This window comes from Hylaeus anthracinus, unplaced genomic scaffold (assembly GCF_026225885.1).
Source record: "Hylaeus anthracinus isolate JK02 unplaced genomic scaffold, UHH_iyHylAnth1.0_haploid 11989, whole genome shotgun sequence".
In the NCBI taxonomy this organism is placed as follows: Eukaryota; Metazoa; Arthropoda; class Insecta; order Hymenoptera; family Colletidae; genus Hylaeus; species Hylaeus anthracinus.
This window is the reverse complement of record NW_026534337.1, coordinates 5168232-5190730: the sequence shown is the minus strand read 5'-3', so window position 1 is coordinate 5190730 and position 22499 is coordinate 5168232. Positions and strand designations below refer to the sequence as shown.

Here is a 22499-nt window from a genome sequence, read left to right as displayed (position 1 = left end):
AGAGAGAGGAAGAGAGAGAGAGAGAACGCCTGGGCTGTATCGAGGACCGAAGGGGGTGCGAGACTGTCTGTTCTGAAAGAGAACCGAGGGCGAGTCTGGACAAAGATGGTCGAAGCTGGAGAGGCGAGGGACGGAAAGAAATATTCCAATAATGCCGGAGGCCTCGAGGAATTCTGCCAGGGCGCTAAGCCTGACCCAGGCTCGACGTTCGGAGCCGCTGTCATTTAAATGCCACTGCCGAGCCACGAAATGCCGGATAAACCGCAACTTCGCTGGGAAACCGTCCGAAGGTTTTGTTTCCTTCGGTGCTCATTTGCCGGATCTTTTTCTATTCGTGGCAGATTTCAATAGTGCCGACTCCGCTTGATATCTGACTTCGATTCTGAAGCGGACCGAAGTCGGCTCCGATACCGGTGTCCGAGCTATTATTAATTTTTCCGACTGAGAGACGCGCACTCTGATGAAACGACGGCCCGATTAATGAGCAGGCGGTTGTGGAAACTCCCGATGAACACCGTCTATACGAATGTTTTCCTTTCCGTCGTCCGTTCGTTCGTGAAGGCGACCGCCGTTTCTGTTATCGTTCCGATCCGTCGAGAACCATTTATACGCTGACGGTGGTTGATATTTCTTTTCCTTTTTAAATCTCTACTGCTCTTGAACGACGTAATCGAAGCGGTATTTTACGTGGCAGGACGAAGCACCGTGACTGTTTTAACCTGTGGCGAGCATGCGAACTAGTGGTGTCGCGGTGATGATTTCCTGGGACGTTAACTCGTGTTTTCATGTCCAAACCTTGTTGACTGGTCAGGAGTAAACTTGTGTTTGCACTTACATTATCTATTCTAATTGATGAAACCCAGGGCGATTTAGAATATTGCAAAAGCTTTGCTCATCGAGTTTAGTCCTGTCGGATTTTGATTCTTTTTTAACAATAGAATATACTTTTTTAAAGCTTATAAAGTTCATTGGAGTTTATTTAGATTGTTTTAATTTCACATTCAATTACTAAATAGTAGGTCAATTACGTAATAGTGATATGAAACCGCTCTGTGCAAAATTGCTGATCAACAATGTGTTGACTATAGTGTCGAACGAGTTGATCGAACATATCATGTATTTGAATATTTTCTATAATTGAAACATGAATATGAATATACTCCTCCTCTACTCATCTCCCTATTAGAATTTTCTCAACGTAAATATATGTATAAATATGTAACCACATATTTGTTTAAGGAACTTCACTCTGATGCAACTTTATCTAGTTTATGGTTAGGAAGTTAAATGAAAAAGATGAGTAGATGTACATTCAACTATGGAGTATATATTGCTAGCTACTTTTGCAATATATTATTATGACTCTAAACTACTCACCTCAAAATAAAAGTATCAGTAAATACTTCATAAGGAACAGTCAAAATATATACAAGAGGCGAAATTTCTTACTAGTTTATATATTAAAGTATACGTTCGATGCAATTTCATAAGGAGAGCACAGTTATGTTTGCAACAACGTGGACATCACTTCCAACAGTTCATAAATTAGACGAATTCTGGAAATCTGTTCATCGATCCATCGGCAACGTTTACGAACAAGAGTAGAGATGATATACAATGAAATCCATCGAGCTCAAGCTGGTCAAGTGCACTCGTACACGACAAAATTTTCGAACTTCTCTTTCTCGAAAATAAAGCGTCATACGAAGAAATTTTATTCTACATTTTCGATTCAATTTTTCACGTAGAATCACTCCCTACTCGCTTGTATCACCAGTCACGGGACACCCTGTATGAAAGAAATAAAATATTATTCATGTTATGGAATAAAGCTCACTCATAAACCGTCTGTATTAAAGTACTAGGGACCAACGTTATATAATATAAAATACAATCGACTAACAACAATTTTGAATAACTATACGAACCACGTGTTTCGAAGAACACAAGCACGATCAACACCCAGAATATACCCGAGCACGATCAACACCCAGGATATACCCGAGCACGCCCACAAAGATAACCCAGTGGGCATCCTGCGTCCATCGGAACAGACCAGCCCGAATTACTCATTTTGGTCCGCCGTGACGCGGCTCGATTGGCGGGAAAAAAGTGACTGCTGCCGCGTAGCCGCAAAAGCCGACGTCAAAAGTCGAGGATGAAAAACAGAACAGCAAAAGAACGGCAGACATAAAGCGCAGCGCAAAATCGCCAGGACGAGATCCCCGCGGGTATTCGAGAAGAAAGGAGTAAAACGTCAGCGCTGGGATCGGGCAAGGTGGTCATGGCCGTGGAACGAACGGGGAAACAACGACGAGGGGAGGCTCGGGGGATGATTGGGGCGGCGACCCAACCGGGTTGTTTCTGATTTGTAATTAGAGATGAGCGAGGCCAAGAAGAGCCAGCGGAATACATCTCTTTCGGAGCGAGTAATAGCTGAAAGTATAGGGCAGGCCAACCGGAAGAACAACTCTGACTTCCCCATTCTCTTGTTTCCTCATCGTCTGTCCGCCCCTGCCCCCCCCCCTTTTCCAAGGTTATCCTTCCACTGAATTCTCGTCTTGCCGGAAGGATCCTTCGCAGACTGTCTTTCCGTAGAAACGAACGGCAGATTTTCTGCGGGAACTTCTTGATTGCGCATCAGGCCTTTCGGGGCTACTGACGCGATTTTTACGGTTGCGAGTTGCGACCCGCGCCGCAATTTCCCGTTTTCTCGGTGCTTTCGGCCCGTTTTTAATGCACCGTGATGGGAGTGCACGGGATCTCGTGTTTCTGGAGCCCTCAACGGGACTGAAAGCATTTTTCCTGGCGTTTGCGTCGCTTGGCAGGGCGAGTGAAGTGAATTCGCAGAGGTAAAATGGTAACGCTGGCTAGGAGGAATTGGTTATGAAGTTAAAATAATTTTTTTGTTTGATCTTTTTTAATTTTTTTGTTCAATGAATCATTTGGGGAATCACGTGTTGAATGGATTGTTTCTTTACAGGTACATCTTGTACTGCATTTGATTTTATTTTAGAGTGTTGAAAATGATCGAACCTTTGTCTTTGGATTCTTGAAGTGCTTAATTATTGTTCTTTTGGTTATATGTCGTTACCTATATTCATTAATTCTATGATTATTAACCCTGGTTATGTTTATACTCTCTTCTTTGCTCACAGGTTTGTAATTTTGTACACTTTTGGACTATTTTGCATATTGTCTGAGTCTTCACGAGTCGATTGTTTTCTATGTCGTAGGACGTGTATACTTGAAGAGGAGCAATAATTAGTCGAAACGTTGAGCTTATTAAGTACAGATATACTGTTTTCCCAGTTGTTCATAATACTACATTTGTTTCTTGTATATATTCTGAATGTTCTTTATGAAGTGTCCACTAATATCTTTATTATGAAAGGATAACTTTAAAGTGATAACAATATATTAAATAGACTGGAAAGTAATGTCGTTTCTTTTACACTAAATTCAAATAAATTTTTGATAAATTTCTATTTTTAAGCAATTATGTAATCGCCCTCGTTATCAACAGCCACCTAGTGTGCAAATTTTCAATGACCGATAAAAATCAACGAGCTGTTGAGTGATAAACAAGGATTTAAAATTGCAAAAACGACATTACTTTCCAGTCTTTTTAATAATAGCAACTGGCGATTATACTCCGTCATTAAATGTTGAACATCTACCAATTTTTCAAAAAATTTTCCTTAAACCTACTAATGAATAAACCCGTGATCATAAATTTAAAAGAAAATGTAATTTTAAATGGATTTTTACACAGAAACGGAGAATTTATGTGCCACGTCAAAGAAATCAAATTATCTTTTTAAATTAACGTTGACATTGCAACTTCAATTCATATAAAATCATGTCCCCTTTCAAATTTATAACCACGTGTAACTTTGTTGTATACAGCATATACTTTTTTTCTTATCAAGCCGAATGTCTAAAAAAATTCTTTATTTATTCTAAATGAAATTGAAATTGAAATTTTTTCACTTGTTCCTTTATTATTAATATAATTATATTCTAAATTAAACTATACAATTCCGAAGATGGTTGTAAAAACATGAAAACGTCAAACGTAAAACGTACACCCTGTCATGATTTTGCTTACCTAATAGGCTATCAATCTCCAGTATTTTAAAATAATGGGTCGTTAATGCGTTACAGATTGCTCTATAAATATACATATGTTTGGATTCGAGAATAAAATGAATATTAATGGCCTGCTTTTTCAAACAGGAACGAGAGATTAATAACACGCACGTATGCATTGTTGTTAAAATTCATATAATATGCTTTTTCAATGGTAATTACTAATTATTGATAACTCGATAATGTCTCTTCAAACCACAAATTTTCATTTCTATCTAGTAATAACTTTCATTTAACTTGACGATGAGGCCTTAGGGGGGTCTTGAAATATGTCTGTCTGTAGTAATACTCATTACTAATTAGAGCAAGAATTTTTTTCACATTTTAATTCAGTATTATGTGCTATTGATATTACAATAAGTATGAAGATAAACCTAATTACATAATACTATTGACTAGGAAAAATTTAAAGATAATTACATACATGGTACTCCATTTCCAAAATATATATTTCGTGTTCGTTAAAAACGTTGCTAGTTTCCAAAATAAGATTGGAGGGGTGATCCTTCGTAGAGTACTTTCATCGTTTAAGTTTGAGTCGTGGTACCCAAGAAATAAAATTCATTTTCTTGAATTTTACCACGTCCACAGGTATAGAGAAAGAAGGACACTTCGATATGGTTCCATGTTAATACCATTAGAATTAATTACACGTCCGGACTTTGAATGCTACGAACTTTCGTTCATTGAACTCTCACTCAACTCTCATGTCGGAACTCCACGTGGGCTACCCAAAACTTACGAATTAAATTGTTTAGATTTTAAATGAAAATTATTTATGATGTTATACAAAATAGCAACCACCATTAGTCTTTGTAGTACAAACTCACTTAAAATATTAATGCTGTAATATCAATCCACATAGGATCTATGCATATGTTTTCGGACATACACCCCTGTCCCAAAAATAACCAGATAGCTTTAAGAATAAGAGAACTAGTTAGAAAATTTTGACATAATCATTTTGTTCATTCAAAATATTCTCCCTCAGCCGAAATACAACGATTTGCACGTTCAGAAGGTGAAAAAAGTAAAAAAAATCGGTGAAGATTGACGATCGATGAGAAGGTGTCAAGGGTCAACATCCCCTATATTTATCCGATTTAGCTCCCTGCGATTATTTTTAGTCTCTAAATTGCATTTGACGATGAAAGGAAACCGCTGTGCATCAATTGAAGATATTCAACGAATAACGACGAGCAATATCAACACCATTCCAATCACGGACATAAAAAAAAGTCAGTTGATGCACTTTTTGAACGTGCAAAGCATTGTATTTCGGCTGAGGGAGAATATTTTGAATAAACAAAATGATTATGGCAAGATTTTCTACCTAGTTTTGTAGTTTTTAAAGCCATTATTATTATTTTTGGGACAGAGGTTCGTCAGAGATTCATTTTTACTAACTGTACTTCACAAAATATTTTTACATTACACCTGCCTTTTATTATCAGTAACTACGCATTTATATTTATATTCAGTGTACTTCAAGAACCTCGTACATACATGTATATGTTCTTAAGAAATTTGTATAACTTGAATGCAAAAAAAAAAATATACATGTCGAATTGAATAACCTCCTCCTTTTTCGAAGTCGGTTAAGAAGGAAAAGTTACTTTCACTTGCTACTATATAGTATATTCATTTTACAACGAGCAACCAATAAATTAATTTACTCTAACATGACACCAACTAAAAAATAAAATTCTGCATTCAAATGACAACGACAATATCAAGTTACCATTTTAAATCAAAATACAAATTTCTATCAAGGTTGAACTAACAGCAAACTTCTATTTCCTTTCCAGATTCAGCTCTGACCATCACGACGACAGGACTGCTGCTAATGGCCGCCCTGATCGCGGTGACGATCGTTCGATAAGCGGAACCGGAAACGGACGCTTTCGCGGTCGGATCATCTGTAATTAGGGACTCGATTTAAACCTAACAGAAAACTAAATGAAGTTAGAAATCGATACGGATACAAGGAGCACGGGCACACGTACACGAGAAACCACAGGATCCACGCACAAACACGCATACATACCAACACAGACACATACATGTACACGCATACAATGAATACAGGCGAAAATTGACTGAGTAGTTAGTGTCGTATTAAAGAAAAAAAAAGGAAGTGGAGGAAAATAAATAAATAAATAATACTAAGAATAATAATTACGCGTGCCAAGTCAGTGTAGCGCAGTGTCCAAAAATGAAGACGAACGAGATGGGAGGAGAGAGACGGTGGGATAGAAAATGAATTTCTACCGAGCAACGAGCACGAGGCGTGGAGGACGAGGAAAAGGGTCAAATCACAAAGTGCAACGACTATCGCTTTCAGTGTAACATATTGTATAACGCCGTAATGTCGCCGCAGAGACCGCGCCAACGATCTCGAATTTCGCTGCAAGCCAAGCCAGTTCGAGCATGAAACGTTCCACGAGGCATCTCCCGCGAGTGTCTTTCCCTTAATTCGAGCTTCCCGCGCCGACGATCCCCGTGATTGAACCCGCTAGTCGATCTCAGTGATTAAAATCAACCTTGTAATCAGTTTTACCGCCGAATAGAATGCTCATGCGACTCGGAGTGGTCGTAAAGTGGATGTTTAATGAATCGTTTCGAGAATCACGTGTTGAATGCATTGTTTCTTTACGGGTATCTTGTATCGCATTTTATTTTATTTTAGGGTGTGGAAAATAATTAAACCTTTTGTCTTTGGATTCTTAGAAGTACTTATAGATGCTGGTGTTTTTGGTAAGAAAAACAAATGAGCAGGTAATTCATTTGGCTTCTTATTACTGAAAATACCAGCACTTCGTTTAATTTTTATTTTGACAATTTACGAGAACAATTTTATCGTCGATAAAAATTGAAGAATGAAATTTAATAATTCTTTCTTATCCTGCAGGTCTTATTGATAATTTGTTGATGTAGATTTTTATTTTGAGGTTTTCCTTAATGTTTGCAAACATATTTTTCCTTTTTTTAAAGCGTTCATTTCAGTTTGAGATTCCCATGAAGAAATTAAAATTTTATGCTGAAAATTGCATCTGTTTTAAAAGAAACCAGTGATTCATACTTGTAATTACGCGAAGAAGGCAAATCACATGTTGAATGAATTGTTTCTTTATATTTATACTCCTGTATTGCGTTTCATTTTATTCTAGAGTGCAAAACGTATGAGTTAATTCCTTTATTCTTAGATTCTTGAAAAATTTGCAAACATCTGGTGTTTTTCTGAAAGAGAATTTATTTTTCAGGATAATAATATTTTATTGCTGCTAAAAATACAAGCATTTGTTCATATTATTATAATTGAAACGACCAACAAAAAAAAAATACTATTTTCAATGAAAATAGAAAAATGAAATTGAATAATTACTTCTTGTTCTGCAAATATCATTGACAATCTGTGAGAACAAATTATATTGTAAAGCTTTCCTTAACATTTGCGAGCATATTTGTCGTCATTAACGTCAAAGAGTTCCGTTAATGTTTAGCCAAATCTCGTTTGTGGAGAATCGTAAGCAAGAAAGCACAAACGACCTACAAAGAGAAATAAAATCAAAAATATAAGAACATAGAAATCTTCTTCTCAACGAACCTAACGATGCAAAAATACATTACTCCATCATTCCTCTCCATTATGAAATACTAGGAAGGAAAATAAATAAAGATCGTTGAATGAAGAACCCACCTCAGACGCGAACTATTCGACGCAAACTCGAATTAAACTGTCGGTGAATTATTAACTCGTAAGGAGTTTTAGCTTCGCGATAAATTAATCAGGGCGCAAACTTAGCTACGAATTCTTCGTTACTAAGTAAATACACCCTCTCCATAATTCGTCTCTCGAGTAGACTGTTCACGAAGTTAACCTTTTCTCGCCAACGAACTGTGAAAGGACAAAAAACAGCGATGCAAGTACAAATTGTCTCTGCCATCGATTTCGCCTTTTTCCTTTTCCCTCCCCATAGACTTCCCTTTTTATTCTGTCTGCAAAGTGTTCTTTCCGCCCTCCCCCTTCTATCTTTTCCCCCCCTAGCCGAGTCTTTTTCTTTCTCCGTCTCGCTCGTCGTTCTGTTTCTTATATACGAAATCGTGGATCCCATCTGGATACTTGAGATTAAAACGTCGAGTTCGGTACGGAGGATGCTCTTGCACGACGAGATCCCCCGCAAAGGAACGAAAAAGAATTAGAAGTCGAAAGTGCGGGAAAGTCAAGAACGGAGGAATATTAAAGAACGGAATATTATTATTTGCGAGCGTCTTCGATCGCGTTCTGTGTCTCGATGAAACCTCGGACAGGGTTTCTTTGTTGGCTCCCTCGTCGGGTCGCTTCTTATTTCGACGAGTTTTCTTTCACTTTGCCGCGTGTTCCCGACGAGACAATAACATGCTTCCTCGTGAAGCTTTTTTATTTATGTAACTGATTGAAGAATTGTTCGGTTCTAGTCGGTTTTTGTACGTTGTCGCAAATTGAAATTTGAAGATTGTATAATTAAAACAAAATCTGTGGCAATTGCTTTTTGTTTGTTACTTTGGTAGTAGGAGTGATGAAGTAGAAAGATTTTGTTATTGAATAAAAATTTTTAATGATTTTCTATCGACATTTTGGTTGCTTATATTAATGGGTGGTTCTCTTCGAAGAAAATTATTCTTTGTTGTATCTCTTGTCACTTTTTCGAGAGGTTTTTCGAAATCCAACTAAAGAAAAGTGTTTTTTGCTCCCTTCAAATCTCCATACGTTTTTAGCATTTTACTATTAGAAACATAATTCATCCCTTCAACCCTCTGCACTTTGAAATTATCTGCACATTGCTCTCCAGCTATTTTCCTATATCTACATATAAACAATAAAAAGTTCAGGAAAGCTCCAAGGCTATCCCAAATTTAATCTACAATTATTTTTGTGAAAACTATAATTTCTTTTGCGCCACAATAATAAACTCTCTTCTCCACCAAAGAATTTTACTTCTGAAATAATCTTTACAATTTATTGAGTAACTTGAGGAACAAAGAGAAATCTTATCGAATAGTTTTCCTTTCCTCCTCCATGCTCGAAACACTCAAAAGACTACGCCAAAAAAGCGACGCAATACGCTATCGCAGACTGCGAACGAACCTCTTCGAACTCCCTTTTCCCTGGATAAGACGCGAGATCGAAACATGCAAATCAGTCTCCGTTGGAGAAATAAAAGCCAGGTTGGAGGAGGTCTCCACGGCGCGTGTGACACCTGTGAAAACGGGCTTGTACCTTTCACGAGAGTGCCAATTACGCATGGGAAAGCATGCGACTTTTTCCCCTTTTGTCTCGCCTACGGGGACGGTGTTCTCTCGGTGGATACTCGTGTAAAATCAAGCCCGAGCGGTGCTACATACGGCTCTTTTCTCTTCCGCTGTTTCACGCACTTTTGTTGCGCTCTTTATCGCGTTATTTAGCTCCGTCCGTGCTTTCACGCGAGGGAAACCCGACACGCGAGCGCGGTAAAAAAAATAGGGACGTTCTATAAAGATTAATTTTGACATAATGCGGCTGTCTCCTCTCTTCCACCGTAATTAAAGTCGCAAACGTAGCCCGAGAGCAACGAGCCCTGAGGTAATTAAAGAGGCAAGTCGTCCGAATTAAACGCTTCCTCCTCGCTGTTTTTTGTCCATTCCTATCGGTAATTGATTACTGTGAAAATTACCAGCACGCTTCGGCTTCGGACGCTTCCTGAAAATGTGAGAGAAGGAATGCTAGTTTGACAAAGTGCCGATTTTGGATTATTCGATGATTTTCGTTAAAATTAATCGTTCTATATTAACACATTCGCGACCGGCTGATATTTTACGTTTCTAATACAGAGTACTAACGAAAATAATAAAATTTTGTAGCTAGAAATCGCAAATTTGTATCATTAGGTCGAAGATAAAAATTACACGATATTGTAAATATATAGTATATCAAATAAAAAGATTTTCATAAGTTTTTCATAACCAGGAATAGAATTTGAAGTGACGTGAATTCACGTCAGTGTTTTAGGACACCCCGTATATTCAGGGTAATTTTAATACACAAACTTTACTTATTTGAATTCAGAATTTTTAATTACAAACTGAAATAGTACCTGCATCATTTCTATTTGTATATTGAATGAGGAAAGCAAATGTGACATTTCGTGCTCGAACAGGTTCGATGACGTAACTCTAGATTAACTTAAACCAGGGATCCGCGATTACAAACCAATTAAACAAAAAAAGCGACGCACCGAGGTATTCCGAGGTATACCGAGATTTCACGTTTAAATGTTTCCTAGGGTGTCTATATTGACTAAAGAGCTGCTCGAATTGTACATACGTATAACCTTGAACAAAAGAAAATATTAATACGTTTTTGACTAAGATATATGTAGTTTGAGATGCTGAACATGATCACCTTCGCTCATTTTTACACTATTCATTCTAAAAACGAAGTTTCATACAAGAGTTGTGTAGTTTTGAAGATAAAACGTATAACAACAATCACTTTCCTTCTGCTTTGATTGTTAGCGAATTTTCAATGTCACTTTGAACATTTTAAATAGTGCTCACCTTTTTTGAAGGAATTCTGAATAACAAAAAATTGCAATTAAAAATGTGTTAAGGTTTATGTGTTCTGAATCCACTAAATAATGTAACATCCATGTAAATCTATTTTGTTAGATCGAATCTATGAGTCAAGAATAACAATATATGCGTTATAATGCTTATCAGTGCAGTTATTTGATAATCAACATGTATAAAATTATCTCCATTTTTATTTATAACGTGAACTATAAAGATTAGAAGCCACAATTCAGAACATACACTAAGGGAACACGTGTTGTATATGGTATACGTGTAGTAATATCAGAGTTTCAAGAAACTGTGTTTTTGATACACAGATTACGCTTTTTATGACTTATTTTGTTACTTATGTATTTGTATTTGTGTTCCAATTCGTATCCGTTCGCATACACGTGTCGATACAATTACTTGTTTTCTTCATTAATAACAGAAACTGTTTAGTTTCTTCCTTTACTGTTATACTAATCAACTGATACACTGATCAACCTAGCAGGGTAAGCATGCTCAATTTCTGAAAGTTTCTTAAGTTTTAATGTTTTAAAGAATCAAATCGAAAGTGTTTTCACTGATTATCTGTAAAAATGATTTTTTATTTTGTTTGTTAGAACTACTATGATTCTAGAAAACATCGAAATCGATCTAAAACAGGCGACCCTAATTTATATGTTTTGGACATAAAAGCAGCAAAACAGGTAAATGATGCTTTAGTTAGTTTCCGTAAAATGATTACTAGTAATACGAAATACCTTAAAATTAATGTGAACAGCATGTATAATAAGATAATTAAAAATACATTATAAACTAGTGATAATACTAAATACATATATTAGAAACTATAGAGTATGAAGAAAACCAACGTGCACCTGTACATAGTTTATAACATAACTAAGTGACGTCCGACGAAACACAACTACATATGTATGGGGACTTGCATATTATGAAGAAGGGAAATAGAACAAAAAAACATCGTCCAACGGTAAAATAAAAAGTGTAGGTCTGAATTATAACGATACTTCTGCAACACAGAAATGTCCGAAGAAAAATTACGATGACAAGTAAAATACAATATAGTATTAAAAAATACATTAGGTATACACAAGAATTACCTGTTGATCATACTATTATGTCAAAAACAACACGATTCAGAAAATATCAGTTGATTTTCTGATATCAAAATAGGAATATAATTAATTAAAACAATTTTCTAACTGAATTGCAGTTATTCGTTTGAATTTAATTTGTCAATTAAAGTCGTTGAAAGAAATGTTATTAAAAAAGACTTTTAAAGAGAATTTCCTGATCCTATCGAACCATTGATGACCACAGATTGTATGAAAGGTAATTGCAATTTTCTGTAAGCATCTTATTTGATCTTAATAGTTTTTTTAAAAATTTTCTGTTCTTCAGAATCCTAGCACAGAAAGTTGAATACCTAATTGAAGCAATTTAAGTACCTTTTACAAAAATGTTTAGAAATGAAGAAATTTGTTCGTTTTCGTCGAAGTGCCATTAGTTTCGCAGTAAGCATCAAATATAGCGTTGTTATCGTGTTTCAAAAACACCGAAATCCTTTCAGGAATAATTTTGCAGTTTCATCAACGACGCGAAATACCACTCTGCCATTTTCGTTTGCATCAAGATCCACTATTACATGTAATCAGCAACGTCAATCTCTGTGATTTACGTTAACAAGAAAATACTGCCATTTCCCGTCTTTTTTCACACTGTATAGCCGAAAAATTGATAACGCAAAATATCATACGCGGGGTTCGAATCGATTTTAATCCATCAAGGGTATTACCACTTCGAAACGAGTAAATTTGAGTTCATTTTAATCCGAGAGGGCGTAAAAGCGTATACAAATAATTTTTCTTTTTATAGAGAAGTTTCGATGTCCTGGGGTAATAAAATAATTAAAAAATACATTTATTAATACATTATGTATTTTAATAATTACAATGGATTTCAGGAATGATGTTTCATGAAGCTTTTCTTTTCAGTTTTATATTTACTTTTTCGATAAGCGGTAAGAGTATAATTTGAAAACTGATTCACGGTTCGCTAAATTGATTGTTCAAAGAGAGATGCTTATTATTATATATTCAAGGTTTATTTCTTCCTTAATTTAGCTTTAAGTGATACAAAGGTTAGGGTTTGTGTATGTATACATCTATTATTTATATCTTGTAAATAAAAGGGATGTTGAATAAGCACCATAAGGCCACGTCGTAAGTTTACAAAGTGCAAATGAAGAATTTAAAAATCTAAGTTTAGAAATTCAATAAGAATCGAATCATTAAATTTATCGCACGTTTTTCAACGCAATTGCACTTGTAACTAAAGCAAAGAACAAACAATATACGGTTCTCGTATATATTGAATGTTTTTGTAATTAATATTTACCCATCAATTTCGGGTAAAACTATTACATTGTAAACGGAAAATTTAATAAAATTTCCTATCTTCTTTATTCTTATTGATATTTACATAAATGTTCTTACAATCCCTCAATTCAAAAATATTAAAAATACTATCAAGACAAATAATCATTTTAGAAGAGAACATAATATCAATGGTATACAAGTGAATGTTCGTATCCTCTCCTTTATCGAGAGAAACTGATTAAATAAATGAATACCAAACAGAAAAAGAAATAGTGTAAATTATATTTTTGCCATTTCAAAAATAGTAACGTAGAAATTTGTCGGAACTCTCGTGTTACATTAATTTTGCGTGACGATGTCCGATGAAACCCTCCATTAGCACGTTACACGATTAGTATATTCTAGCGTTAGTTAACCGGGTATGGAATTTATCCGTGAATGCGCAAACACGCTTCCAGCGTGGCGGTTTAAGCGGACTTCGAACTACTTTGGAATATCCATTATTCAGTGTACATCTTGTTTAAAGCAACAGGTTCGAGAGTCCCGGCAGTCGCCACGAAGGGGTTAATGCCCATGATGGATTAAAGAAGGGTAACGCAAGGATTACGCGGTCTTACTACGACCTGATCTTTAATTTCGCAATCGATAGGAATTCATCCAGCTTTAGTGTCAGAGATCGAAATTATCCCGCCATCCTGTGTCAGCGTTTCTCAAACTTCAGTAGAGAAGAGTCGAATTATTGTGCTTGTACTACATTTTAAAACTGTCTTCTAAAAATATTTCTGTGTTGAAACAAATTTCATATAATTCAAATAGTTTCATATATTTTAATTTAAACTTCGTATACAATGTTTACTGAAGCAATAGATAAAAATAGTATGAAGCTGAATGAAGTTTTCTTGAAATTTCTTTAACATAGTTTATTACGAAAGAATTTTTATTGTTTAGGAATAGAATAAAATTACGTCATTGTTATCGGAAGATTATATTTCTTTTGTTAGAAGAACATTGGATATTTGAACAGTGATAAACGAATGTCAATGATCCTAGTTTCATGATGAATGTGTATTCCTTTCAGAAACTTGTTAGTCGATATAGGCAATTACAACTTCTCGAGTAATCTCCTCTGTTGATCCCGTAAGTCTCTGTGCGTCGACGAAAATTGAAAAAAAAAAATGGTACGAAAAACCCAATCGCAATATATGAAATCTCCCCCAAAGTATCGCGCGAAATAACCACTATAAATTGCATAGTATGGGTGCAATTACTACTGAATTGTGCTAATACTGCAGTGCGCTCTGGTGTCGTTTAAACAAGCCGTTTATTATACGCGATACTATCAACAGCTTAACGTTACCAATAAATTACGACCGATTATGAAAATCTCCGACACGAAGAAGAAATTGACGTCGATGCGCAAACATTCAAAATATTTTCAGACCGACAGCGTCTGCAAATGTTCGAGGAATTGTGACATATCAAAGATGCTACCAAATGTCAAAGATCGGAAACAAAGCGAAAGGAAAATATTGTCCAGGAGTTATAGAGTTTCCAAAGAAACTAGATGCCCTAGGCCTTTCTTCTACGTAAGCGACGCGATCGAAAAAAATGTCTGAATATTTCTTTGAAGATCAATTTGAATACTTTTTGTTTTATATGATTTTATTTTTCGTCGTATCTACTGCTTGGTAATTAGCGACGGATTTAGTTGGATTTCTGTTTGATTAGTGGTGCTATATATTATTGTAGAGTTTAAGTTTTAATATTTTGTTTAATTTTTGCCAGCTGAAGAGAACATTAAATATATATTTTGTATAATTAATAATTAGAATGACTCCTTGGTATAAGATTAAGAAAGATTAATCCAATCCAAGCATACTGTTCGTACTGCTTAAATGATACGATTACGTACTTTCTTAGTCTTCATAAGCGATGCAAAGGAAACTATCATACAGGATAATGTTGCATTAAATATATATTTTAGTACTGTATTCGATCTGGCAGTTATTCGATCGCGACACTTACGTGGAAGAACAGTCTAAATCAGTAGCTTCCAAATTACTTGAAAGACTATCTCCCAAAAAGAGAGAATTTCTGCGCCCGAAATTGATAACGAAGAAATTTGTATACATTCAGTTTAATTAACTTGAGAGTAAACAATTTTCCTCTATTTTAATTAAGTGAACATTTTGACTCATTGTATGTTATTAAAAAAATTATCTGAAGATTGACTCTGACCAAATTAAATTCTTGCACACTGTTTGCGCTAATAAATATATTATATTTGCGATACTCCATGAACCTTCATGATGATACGAGCACATATATATATATATATATATGTATGTGTACGTTTAGTTGTTAAGTTGTTTTAAATACTATAACTTGAAAACCATTGTGAATAAACATACATAATTAAACTTCCGTGGGATGTAACGGGGCGCATAGTAAACTATTTCATGAATGCAATAGATTAATTAGAATTTTAATTTACTTTATAAAAAGCAATTCGTCTTTGAAGATGTTAAGAGTAGTCAAGTTTCAGCATTTTAAACTGACTACATTCATGTAAAATGTATCAAATTTATTGTTTGTTTCTTTTACTGTCAACATGATTCCATACTCATGGAACAAAAAATAAAAATAAAAAAGTGTTGACTTCGACAAATTCATAATTTAAAAATGTCAAAAACGAATAATAGAGGAACAGACTTATACTTGTTACTAAAAACCGAATAAAAATTGAAATTGGATTACAGAATGAAGTATTTCTCAAAGAACAAATTAATAAATCAAACAAACGTCACGAATAAATTGCTATACGTTGATTATTCAAATAAAACTTTATCCATTCTTGATATCTACCCGCAGGTTATTCAAAACTCAGTTCCTATTTCGTCGATATATGAATTTTTTCAATAACTCGAAACTCAAATAGCTCATACGTATACTAAAATATCTAAAAATCTCTAAAACAGTTTCTTTAAAATTTTGAAGCACGACTACTCTCTGTCAAATGCTACAAGATACATATACGCCAACGATTGTTAAATTTCGATGAGTAAATGTATCGATATAAATAGATGTTTAAGTTAACCACGCTTTCCTGTACGTAAGCAATTTCCTTCGGAATGTTTTGTTGAATTGCGAGGCGCCTTCTTAATTTGGAAAACGTTACCCCAAATAGTCACCAGCTATTTGTAAGCGTTTGAAGAAGGTCAGTTTCCCCAGGAAAACCTCTCTCGTGATCTATGTCACGCTTTGATTTTCACCTTAATTGCACAGTTTCAGAGACCACTCCATAATTAACACAGTTCAGCTCTCGGCGAGAAGGGAGAGGCGTGGCGGGCTGGTGTTTTGCCCCCGTGTTCCTTTCGTGCTAATTTATATCGATAGAGAACGATGGCGCATATCCGCACTATACGAGTATCGGCCTGAGTATAATAACGTTAACGCGTCAACCTGGCGGATCCTGTAAATACGAGTAAATAGTCTAAATAATTATAGAAAAAGATACAAGGGCAAGGCGGAGCGTTCCTGTGGCGCGGACAAGTTTCTAATCGTGTTTACCAAAGCCCAGAGCACAGGTGTCAATTTCAAAATTAAAGGGAGGAGAGGGAAAAATGAGAAAAGGGAGAAAGTAAGGGAGATTCTGTACGCGTCGCGTGGAGCACTCGGTTCTGCTTCGCATTGATTTAGAGTAAGTTCACCGAAGCGTCCGGTTAGGTATCATGTTATGGCCGCGTGTTGATCTCACAAGCGAAATGATCCAAACATCTGGAATCGATTCGACTTTTGGTGAACATTCTTCGAGGAAAAACGAAAATTAAATACCACTTTTCATTCGATTTGTTTAACTATTTCATTTCACTTATCCATAATTACATAAAAATAAAAACGAAGATAATAGTGTTTCTTTGTATTATGTTGTATTATGTAATGTGTAATATAAGTTAAAATATGTGTAGTGTAAGCAAAAGTAACTTACGTTAAACTATGAAGAAGAAGCAAGCCCCGTTGAATAATTACTAACAGTATAATAAGAATCAAACTTTTCATAACTTTGACTTATTGCTTTTCATTTAGTTTTTAAAGAATATTTTTATTTCGTCTGAGGATGACCAGTGAATACAATTAATCTTGTTCATGTCATATGACAATGTTCGTTGTTCATCAGTAGGAACGACATGATACGTGACTTTTGTAATAGTGGGGTCTATTCTTCTTTCCTCAATGAACACGTCTTTATGGATAAACCATTTGTTGCGTCATTATTGATTGTGCATAAACTTAATACTTATTGTTTGCACGTGTGTATGTATATTTGTTATCAATTAATCTTTATATATAAAATCCATTCTATGTGATACTTTCTTTCCTCAATAACGGAACCAGTAAACAGACAAAACGAATACCTTCCTTATTTTATTATATAGAGTAATAACAAAAATCTAAAACCTATCAAGATCGATACCTTATGTGTATAGAAATCAAAAAGTCCTTTACTATTTTCCAATTCGGTCATTCGTTATCGAAATAGAAACGATTAAAGTGTACCACTGGAACTCTCGACGCGGACCGCTCGTAGCCGAGGTTGTTTACCTTTCGGTTGCGCGCGCGTGCTCCCGCACGTGACTATGTGCTCGCGCGAACACTCCGCGTGACCATGCGCTCGCGCCCACTCCACATGGTTCATGCGTTGCCATGAGTAGAAACTTTAACTATCAATATCTCCATAACAAAGGATCTGATTGAAAAATGGCAAAGGACTTTTCGATTCGTATTGGCTCTAAGTATTCATCTTCAAGAAGTATTCTACATTTTTACTAACAACTGCTATATCTCCGTAACAAAGTCTTGGAATGAAAAATAAAAAAGGACTTTTACTATACATATAGTTAGTCCCATAAGTATTACCCTCTATGTCTGTCGAAGGAATTTATCTAAATCAAATTGTTGGTTTAATATTTTCAAATAAAAATTTCATTATAATATTAGGTTGTCCGAAAAGTTTCTTCCCTGGCTTGCATTCAGTTATTTTGTGTGGCACTGTTCATATAAACAGACAACCTAATTTCTTAGATGCTAATATTGTAACAGTAATGGAGCAAAATAAATCGTACACAATTCAACAATGTAACATTAGACATAAAATATCGTGTATGTATTACTTATTACTGAAATGGAAGAAACTTTTAGGACAACCTAATGTATACGTATGTAGTTTATTTATGTTGTACGTATTTATAATGAAAAATTTATTTGGAAATATAAAACCTACTATTGAATTTAGATATATTTCTTCAGTAGTCATAGTGGGTACGAATGTACACAGTGGGACTGACTGTGTAATGATTAATACAGGAAAATTGGTATTGATAGTAAAATATGAACAAATTCCAAGGTTAACACTAAGCACAGGAATAAAATAATTTAACTAGAAAGAGTTTTAAAAGCCTTTTCAATTATTTTGAATTCAGAAGAATATGAATTTTATTTTAATAGCTTGATGCACGTTGACAGTTTCCTAAATATATTGGGAAAACTATACATTTATTTATTAGAGGTAATTGCATAGAACGAATTAAACTGCTTCAAAATGCGACGTTGGAATAATTGATTTAAAAAAAAATTTTAAACATAAATCTGAAATCACAAAGAAGTGTAACAGAAATTTGATACAAACACTGATTAACGGATTTTACACCTGCTTGTTTCAAAATGATAAACAAAATTGAAATTGCAAACGAAATAATATATTGGTTACTTTTGCATATAATTATGCGACGAAATCTTCTAATAAAAAGATACGAACCTTTTTCATTTATATACATACAGTTTATATAATTTAAAATATGGCTGCACAATTTGTTTATCAAATATATACAATTGAATATCCAGAGGTAAAAATATTATTTAAATGTTATCTATCTAGTTTGTGTTTTTCCTTATGATACTCCTACATTAAATATGAATTATGCATTTAATGTATTCCTGACGCAGATCTGAAGGAAGGTTGAAACGTAGAATGAATAATAAACAGTGGGTGTTCTCAGGCAAAAAATGTTTTGCTACCTCAATTCAACTTCCTCTATGACCAGCAGAAGGAAAACCTAAAACCTAACTTTCAAATGATACTACTAAGCAAAATAAATACTACATTTTCATACTTAATTTCACCAATAATTACACATACCCTATTGGCTGAAACGAATTAAATTTATCAAATTATTCAAATGTATCCAACATTTCCACCAGCCTTAATGATAACTTTAATATTTCAAGAAATCTTTGGGTTCATGAAATTTTATTATTCTTTCAAACAAGATCCAACAGCTATTGAATGAAAGCATATAAAAAAGCTTTCATAGGTATGTCACAATACCCTCTTTAAAATAAGTAACATTTATCAAACTAATTAAGTTAACCAAAAACTTCTACCTCCAAAAGTAGTTTCGATATTCAGAAGCTTCCCGTCATGTTCGACGGGAAAAAACGAATCGGTTCCAGGTGCTTCGGATGACGTCGCTTGCGAGACACTTTCGTTTCGTCGTTCGTTGATTTCACCGTTTTTGTACGGTCCGCTGTAAAGAAGCAAGGGGTGACACAGAAAAGTAAATACCATGTAGGGTGGATATTTTGACCTTAGCGTTACGTATAACGAAATCGACGCGAAGGGAATGGTCGTCGTAGCGGTTAAGTGGTTACAAGTGGTCGGCCGCATCGTTTCCGCTCGAAGCTCGACGGGAGCTTGATACCGAAGTTAAACCAAAGTTAAACGGAACCGAGACCCGATATTTTCCTTAGGTAATATCGAAGGGGGAAGTTTGTACATTGAATTTAGCCCTTACGCGTAAACTTGCGCACTAAGTACGGCGCTAATTAAAGCGAGCGTCGATATTTAATATTACCGATGCTGTTAGCGAGCGCTGCTGGATGAGACATGGTAGACACGAACCACCGAGAAGTTTCGAACTTGACGCGATAAGAATGATTCCCTTATCGATGGTAATCCCTCGAAGGAAGCTTGAGTAACTGGTCAAGTAATCAAGGTTGAGGAAATTATTTTAACCGATTTCAGAGGGAGGAAAATTCTTTCTCCTTCTTTAATGACGAACTAACCTAATTACTTAATTAATTCAATTAACTGAGTATTAAATTAATATAAGGTATAATTTATAATCACTGAATTGATATATAAATATAATTATTATATTAATTTGAATACGTTCTTCTCATGCATTAATTTAGTAAATTCAGTTATGAAGATGACTCTAATGAGAAAAGTTTAAACGCACACGAATAGTAGCTTCATAATTCGTTAAATAATAATCTCATAAATTTTATGAGATTTTTAATTTTTGAAGAAATTAGCAAATTAGAAGTTACGAAGATGTCCCTACAATCAAAACTAAGTCTTATCGAGTAAAGCTCACAAAGGAAAAGCTTCGTCAAACGTCCGATTTCTCAGACAGCTACCCAAGTTTCTATCGAGCCCAAATGAAAGATGAATTTTGATATCGTAATATTTACTTTTGTAGAAAACAAAAATAGAGGTACATGAGTTATTTTACTACTTAGAATTTGATGTAAGCAGCTGCTCAAATGAATGAACGTGCGAAAGAACTGAAGTCGAATACTATAATAGTAATTCAAACGTATTTGCCACGAATTTCAAAAGAAAACGATGCGGTCGAGACTTGCGGATAAAATGAATTAAACGCGAAGGTATATATGTATACATAACACAGAATATAAATATATAAATATATAAATATAAATATACGAATTAAGAGGGACTATTGAGTAATGATATATCATATATATATTGTATGTTACATGATATATTATTATAATACTATTATGCTTTGCGCCGTTGAGTTGAATGTTGTTATTTACATGAGAAAACAAATGAGAGAAATTCTTATGGATACACTCGACATATGTAATAAAATGTGGGCGAAGTAACTGCCCTTGAAAACCTCTCTGATTCGTTCTTGTTTATAATCATTACTTTCCCCCACTTCCCTACAGCAATCTTTTTGCGCTTTCAAGCTAATATTTATACATTAAACTCATATAACATTAACTATTTTTGACTGTATCTGTAGAATTTAATGTTCTATATCATTTTGTACGTTATCAAGAGTCTCTATCACTTATATTTCAATGATAAATATAATAGTAATAAACACTGTGTTGATCAGATTAAAATTAAAAATTGAGGATCGCCACAGTAATCAAGTTTCATAACGTCAATAACGCAATTTAAACAAAAAGCAAGTTGTTTATGGATCTAATAAGCGTTAATATACGAGATAACATTAGCAAACGTATCATATTGTGTAGTAAACTCAATTTAATATACAGTAATCTATGTCCTTTGACATTTAGTAATTAATATTGAAAAAACAATGCAAAATGGAATTCTGGCACAGACAAGATTCATTGGAAATTAAACTATACGTATCGACTAAACAATTTATTAATTTTATCAGCGAAATCGACCTGCTCTAACAACATTATTATCTCGGAGATTTGTTAATATGCATTCCATTACGGCTACAATTTACTCTTTTATATTAAACGAACCGTACCTTCTTACGAGGTGACATCGCGAATTGTGTTACGAATTTTTTAATCAGCTTTTTCTCAGATGTAAATATATTTATAATATCAAATAATAAGCTTTCCAATCCATACTTCAAAGAACTGTGTGTTTTTATATCTAATAAACTTATTGGATGTTTAATACTTTCTTCATTCAACAGTGCCTTTTCTTTTTAATATTTTTATAGTTTATTTGACAAAAATTGAGAAACGAGCATACAGTCAACAGTTCTGGTAAGGAATATGAATTAGAATACCATTGTTCGTATCTATACATCATATATCACACTTGAATCGACATTGAAATGCGTTTTCTCAAGTAATGCATGGATTTTCTAGTGTCTATTCAGGACCATTGTAAATATTAAAAACTCCTCTTGCAAACGTTGCTCGTGGAACACTTTATCCAAGAACATTATAAAAATTATTTAGAATTCTGTATCTGTGATATCATAGATGCATAACCATGAGATGGGTATTGTTCAGGTAAACGCTTAAATGATCCCGTCGATCGTAACTATGTGTGAATGTTTTGTAATCATCGCTGAATGTAGTCTCTCTTCTATGAGAGAATCTTTGTTGATTTTTTCTTACAGCAATTTCAGACGATATTTATGTATTCTGTGTTTGAAAATGTATCAATAAAATATCATGTGTCAAGTGAAATCTTGATTTAAATCCAATAACGATGATCCTTAACGAAAATGAGTTTTCTAGTAATTTACAAAAGAATTCATTTTTTCCTTTATAAAAGTATGAAGA

The 22499-nt window shown here is 34.5% G+C and overlaps 1 protein-coding gene and 1 long non-coding RNA gene across 3 annotated transcripts in view; both read left to right on the top strand.

Moving 5' to 3' along the window:
- Positions 1-6872, top strand: part of LOC128888032 (lachesin-like) — a 453249-nt gene extending 446377 nt beyond the window's left edge. For both annotated transcript variants that reach the window (XM_054144628.1, XM_054144627.1), the window contains one exon: positions 5961-6872. In XM_054144628.1, coding sequence (XP_054000603.1) covers positions 5961-6034 — 74 coding nt within the window. In that variant the 3' untranslated portion in view covers positions 6035-6872. The remainder of the gene's footprint in view (positions 1-5960) is intronic.
- Positions 6873-15482: 8610 nt separating this feature from the next.
- LOC128888133 (uncharacterized) lies at positions 15483-17489 on the top strand. Its single transcript, XR_008460187.1, has 2 exons — positions 15483-16265; positions 16315-17489. It is a non-coding gene; the product is annotated as an uncharacterized LOC128888133 (long non-coding RNA).
- The last annotated feature ends 5010 nt before the right edge of the window (positions 17490-22499 follow it).